The sequence below is a fragment of the Elephas maximus genome, chromosome 22, assembly GCF_024166365.1.
Source record: "Elephas maximus indicus isolate mEleMax1 chromosome 22, mEleMax1 primary haplotype, whole genome shotgun sequence".
In the NCBI taxonomy this organism is placed as follows: Eukaryota; Metazoa; Chordata; class Mammalia; order Proboscidea; family Elephantidae; genus Elephas; species Elephas maximus.
The window spans coordinates 20,359,471-20,365,470 of NC_064840.1; the positions used below are offsets into that span (position 1 = coordinate 20,359,471).

The 6,000-nt window shown below is 52.4% G+C and overlaps 1 protein-coding gene across 1 annotated transcript in view; it reads right to left on the reverse strand.

Annotated features, from left to right (window-relative positions):
• Window positions 1-5,133, reverse strand: part of TRPV4 (transient receptor potential cation channel subfamily V member 4) — a 28,573-nt gene extending 23,440 nt beyond the window's left edge. Inside the window, exons 1-2 of the mRNA XM_049865816.1 lie at window positions 4,741-5,133; window positions 276-448 (exon numbers count right to left, since the gene is read on the reverse strand). Coding sequence (XP_049721773.1) covers window positions 276-448; window positions 4,741-5,126 — 559 coding nt within the window. The 5' untranslated portion in view covers window positions 5,127-5,133. The remainder of the gene's footprint in view (window positions 1-275; window positions 449-4,740) is intronic.
• Between the last annotated feature and the right edge of the window lie 867 nt (window positions 5,134-6,000).

The window sequence follows — 6,000 nt, forward strand, 5'->3', positions numbered from 1 at the left end:
GGGCGCCCCTTGTAGAACACACACCCTTAAGTGATGGAGGAGGAAGTCAGCTGACCCACTATACTAACCTTTTCATACATAAGGTGAGTGAGTGAGTGGAGGTAGCTGTAGCCCAGAGAGGTTAAGTTACATGGCAAAGGACCCACAAGATCAAACTCCCTGTCCAGTGCTCTACTGGCCCAAAGGAAGATGCTGAGGGGGAAAGAGGCCCCAATGCCAGGCCTCCCCCAGCCCTCCGCTGGCCCACCCCCTCTATGCCCTCCTAGGCAGCTCACCTCGAAACTCCTCATCGGTCAGGCGCTTCTTGTGCGTCAGCAAGAATGGGAGCAGCCCGTCCAGGTCGGTGGTAGAGCCCCGGGACACGATGTCAAAGAGGATGGGCCGGTTGAAGACTTTGAGGACGGGGGGTGGCTGGGGCGCGGGAGCTTTGGGGCTCTGTGGCTGTTTCCTAGATGGGTGAGGAGGCAGGGTGTTAGGAGGGCTTGGCCTCTGTCCACGCACCATCCCTGGCCTTAGGGACCTGTGGAATGAGGGGGCAGCTGAAGTCTGAGGGACGGGGCAGATTTGGAGGGGAAGGTCAGCTGGAGACACTCAGGAATGATTTATCCAACACGCTCTACCTAAAACCTACTGTGTGTTGGGTAGAGACAGACAGAAACACATAAGCTGCCCATCCATCCATCCAATCCATCCACCCACCCACCCAACCATCCATCCATCCATCCATCCATCCATCCATCCAACCAGCCACCCACACACCCACCCACCTGTCCATCTGTCATTTATTGAGCACATAACTATAAGCGAGGCTGGAAGAGACAAGACAATGAGAACAAAAAGGGGAAAGGGCAGATTAAAACATAAAGCACCTCATTCATTCAATCACGCACTCATTCATTTATTCATCCAACAAATATCTGAGACAAATGAGAACGTGCAGAGAGGTCCATGGCATGTTAACAGTACTCTTGTTATTGAGCGTCTACTGTGTGCCACAGAGCCTGTATGCACACAGGAGAGATGCAAAGCTACAAAGGCAAGTGGAGGAAGAGTGCAATGAAGAAAGGGCTGGAGAAGAGATGGAGAAGCAAAAAACAAACAAAACCAAACCCATTGCCATGGAATCAATTCTGACTCATGGCGACCCCATATGTTACAGAGTAGAACTGTTCCATGGGGTTTTCTTGGCTATAATTTAAGGAATTATAAATTCCATAAATTTCTACCAGGCCTTTCTTTCACAGCACTGCTAAGTGGGTTCAAATCCCCAACCTTTAGGTTAGTAGTTAAATGCAAACTATTTGTGCCACCCAGGGTCATCTGGAGAGATAAAGGAGGAAAAAAACAAAAAAACCAGAAATGCCAGGAGAAGAAGGGCCTCGGAGACACTCATTCAGTCACTCAACAAACACTAACTGGCACTCATTGTGTGCTAGGTTCTGAAAGAGAACGAGCTGGGACCGGGGGCACCAGAACGGCAGGAATCTTCCTCCTTGTGCTCTCCACTTGACCCACGCCTGGCACATACAGGGAAGCAATAAGAATCTGTTAAATGAATGTTGTTATGGTTAGTTGCCGTGAAGTTGATTCCGACTCATGGTGACCCCCGGTGTGCAGAGGAGAACTGCTCCATAGGGTTTTCAAGGTTGTAACCTTTTAGAAGCAGATTGCCAGGTCAGTCTTCTTGGTGCCTCTAAGTGGGTCTGAACTGCCAGTCTTTTGGCTAGTAAGTAGAGTGGTTAACCGTTTGCACCACCCAGGGGTGAATAAGAAGACAGAAGGAGGAAGACAGGGGCAGAGAGGAAGAGAGGGAAGCATGCCGCAGAGGCGGGGCCAGCAGGAGAAGGACTGAGGCCAAGGCAGGCTGGGGGGTGGGGGGGCAGCGAAGAAAGCCGGTGTCTGTGTCGCTGTGTGAAGGGGACAGCAGATACCCACCCCCTCTTGATCCTCTGCCTGGGCCCCAGACTCTCCACCTCAGGGGATGCCGGGAAAGGGGTCTTCAACATCATTAGTGGGGACAGAAGCTCTCTCACCAATAGGAGCACAGAGAAGGGTTTAGCCTCTAATGAAGCCAGCTGGGCAGCCCCCATTTTACCTGCTCCTGAACTTTGACCTTTGAGCCAAAAAACTAAATAAAAAAGAACGCCCCGTTCCCATCCCCCGACTTCACTGAGGTGGGCCTTTGGGGTCTCTGGGGACTTCAGCAACTCAGCCAGTGGTTTCTCTGAGGCCCCTCCTAAGCCTTTAGCCGTGAGTGCCTGGGGTGGACCTGAGGGTGGAGGAGGGGGAGATGCCAAGTCTACCAGCTTCCAGAAGGAAGGCCTGGGCACAGGGAGAGGGAGACAGTGGGCACTTTGCTGCTCAGGGCCTCAGTTTCCTCCTCTGAGCAGAGTTGTGCAGATTGTTGGGGTTCCTTGAACATGTGGAAGGCTTTCCAGTCTCGAGCCCTTGCCTGTGCACTTCCCTCCCCCTTTTCCTCTGCATGGCTGCTTCTTCTTATTCCTAAGCTTTGGGCTTAAATGTCAACTCCTCCAGGAAGCCCTCCCAGACCATCTTTCCTCTATCGGCCTTCACCACCCACCCGCCCCCATCTCAGCATCTTCTCTTGCTGGAATGTATATTTATGTGCTTGCTAACTTGCTGACTGTCTCAACCTCTAAACCGAAGGGGCCGCAAGAGCAGGGCAGTACCTTGTTTGCTCACCCCCGGGACCCCAGGCATACAGTGAGTGCTCAATAGGCATTAATCAAATCAATCAAATGATTCAGTGCATCAAGAAAAGGGACCGCTCCTGGCCAGGCAAGGACAGAGAAGGTGGACAGGCTTCATCCGAGGGCGTGTGAGTCTGGGACCAGCAGGGGGCAGAGAGGAAGGCCGGGCAACAACTGGTCATCTCCAGATCTTCAGACCCATCCCCATCACGCGCAGAGGCCGCTGACAGGGATTTTAGGGAGCAGCCGAGGAGAGGGGCTGGTTTTCAAGTCTGGGTCAATTCGGGGACAGCAGAGACAGCAGGGCCAGGACCTAGAGAGGGTCATATTCTGTACTAGTTCAGCATGGAGCTGGAGGTGACCATGAGCCTGTGAGCCCCATCTCTAAATTGCCCCCGGACTCCCTCAAGAGCCAGCAAGGGGGGCTCACCCCACAAGGCAGGGGGTCCACAGGCAACAGATACTGGGGTCATTCTGGATACAAAAACCCATGCAAATTACAGTGCCAGGCAAATACCTAGGAGGTCCGAGATCTGGGGTTGGAGGCTCCTTGTCACTGAGGGGGTCACACCCTGCTATCCCACCCAGGGCGTCTCTCCACCCTCCTCTTCTTTCAGCTTCCTCGTTCATGGGAGAGAAAGGGTTAATGCCTTGGGGCTTCCAGCTCTCCCCAAGCCCCAGAAAAGCCACTAGTTGCCCAGGAATGAAGGAAATCTTGGAGAAGATCCAGAAGGGGCAGCCGGGGTGGCAAACACTGGTGGAGAAGGTGGGTAGATGGATAGATGGATGAATGGATGGGCAAATGGATGAAAATGTTAGTGAGTGAATGAATGAATGAGTCAGTGACTAAGCAAGTGAATGAGTGAATGAACAAATGGATGGACAGATAACCGGGTCAATGAATTGGGTGCTAGAACTATGGATGACAGGGTAGATGGGTAGGTGGTACAGAAGATCAAATGAAAGAAGGAAAGAAAATAGATTAGAGACGATATGAATGAATTTTGACTAGTTTGATAGATAGCTGGGTGAATAGAAACAATGGGTAGGTTCGGGGATGGGTGGATTTTTGGATAAGTGAATGACGGATGGATTAAAAGTTAGTGGTATGAGTGGATGGGTGGACAGAGAGATGCTATATGAGTGGATGGGCAGATGTATATTTGAATGAGTGGATGATGAATGAATGGAGGGACAAGTGGAAGGGCAGGTGGACAGGTGGGTAGGTGGATGAATGGATGAGTAATGATGGATGGATGGATGGATGGATGGATGGATGGATGGATGGATGGATGGATGGATGGATGGATGGATGGATGGATGGATGGATGGATGGATATAAGTAAGTGGATGATAATGGATAGGTAGAAGACTGGTTGTATGGGTAGATGGATAGACAGATGATAGACAGATGGACAGACGAGTGACAGATGGACAGATGAGTGGATGGACCAGCGAAATGAGTAGGTGGATGGGTAGATTGGTGAATAAGCAGACGAATGAATGGCTAGATGAGTAAATACTTGTACAAATGAATGGATGGAGGGATGGATGGATGGATAGATGGATGGATAGACAGTGGTTGTTCAACAGAAAACAAGTATGTGGGAAGATGGATAGATAGATGGTGGTTGGATGGATATACGGATAAATAGATGTATAAGTGAGTAGATAATAATGGATGGATGGAAGATTGATTGTATGGGTGGACAATGGACAGATAGATGATGGACAGATGGACAGATGAGAGGATGGATGAGTGGACAAATGAGTAAGTGGGTGAATAAGAAGATGAATGGTTCTATAAATGAGTGGATGGATGGACGGACGGACTGACAGATGGACAGACAACAGAGATAAGTGCGTAGGAGGGTGAGACAAGCATGTGGGAGGATGGACAGATGGATGGACAAATGAATGGAGAGATGGACAGATGAATGGAGAGACAGACAGATGATGGATGGATGGACAGACAGATGGGTTCTGTACAGAGGAGGAGACCACTGACCAGGCAGCCAGCAATACTCACTCCATAACCTTCCTCTTCCACCGCTTGTTGTCGCTGGGGTGGTGACGATAGGTGCCATAGTCAAAGAGTGAGTCCATGGGTGCCTTCTTGGGCCCGGGCACCACTGAGGACTCATAAAGGGTGGACTCCAGCAGGTCAATGGGGTTGGGCACACCCTTGCGGAAGGCGCCCTGGAACTTCATGCGCAGGTTCGGTCGCCCATCACCTGGGCCGGGGGGACGACTGGCATCAGGTGGCGAGGGGGAGGGGGAGCCATCCTCCCCCTCAAACAGGTTGGCCAGCGAGGAGAGAGGGAAGGCCTCCCCGCCAGCGGTGCCGCTTTCGTCTCCGGGGGGCTCGGCCACCTCCCCGGGCCCCGTGTGGGGGCCATCGCTGGGATCTGCCATGCTGGCCCTGGCCCCGTCTGTGCTGCTTGGCCTGCAAGAGAGCAAGAGAGAGTCAGGCAGAGCCCAGCCAGGGGTGGGGGCTCCAGGAAGCCCCCTCCCACGTAGGCAAACAGCACTGCCGCCAGTGGCTTCAAAGCCACTGTTGTAATGACAGGGGCACAAGGCGGCCACTCCCAGATGTGGTCGGCCTCCAGCCCCAGGCAAGAGTTGCAACAGGAGCCTCTTTGAGGGACCTGGAAACACAAGTCTGTCTCAGGTCCTGCTCCCCTGGGCACCGGCTGAGGAAGCAGGGCCTCGGAGCCACCCTGGGACCCAAAACCTGTAACCCTGGGCCTACTGCTGACCAACCAAGGCAGCATCAGAGCCCCACAGAGCAGAGTTTGAGTCCAGGCTCCACATTTAGTAACTGCATAGCATTGGGCAGGTCAATGTTTCATAGCCTCAGTTTCTTCATCTATACAATGGGGTATCTAAGTTGAGTTTGTGGGGAAAACACGCATTACAATGGCCAGTGAGTGCCTGGAGGACAGTAAGCACCTACTAAACCATAACCACAAGGCAGTGCTGGCTCAGTGGTAGAACTGTCTCGAATTGGCCCGAGTTTGATTTCCTGCCAACGCACCTCAGGTGCAGTCATCAACTGACTGTCTGTCAGTAGAGGCTTCTGTGTTGCTAGGACGCTGAACAGGTTTCAGCTGAGCCTCCAGACTAAGATGAACTAGGAAGAAAGGCCTGGCAATCTGCTTCCAAAAATCAGCCAATGAAAACCCTATGGATCACAACGGTCCCATCCACAACCTATCATGGGGATGGCACTGGACCGGGCAGCGTTTCATTCCGTTGTGCACGGGGTCGCCACGAGTCGGCGGCCGAC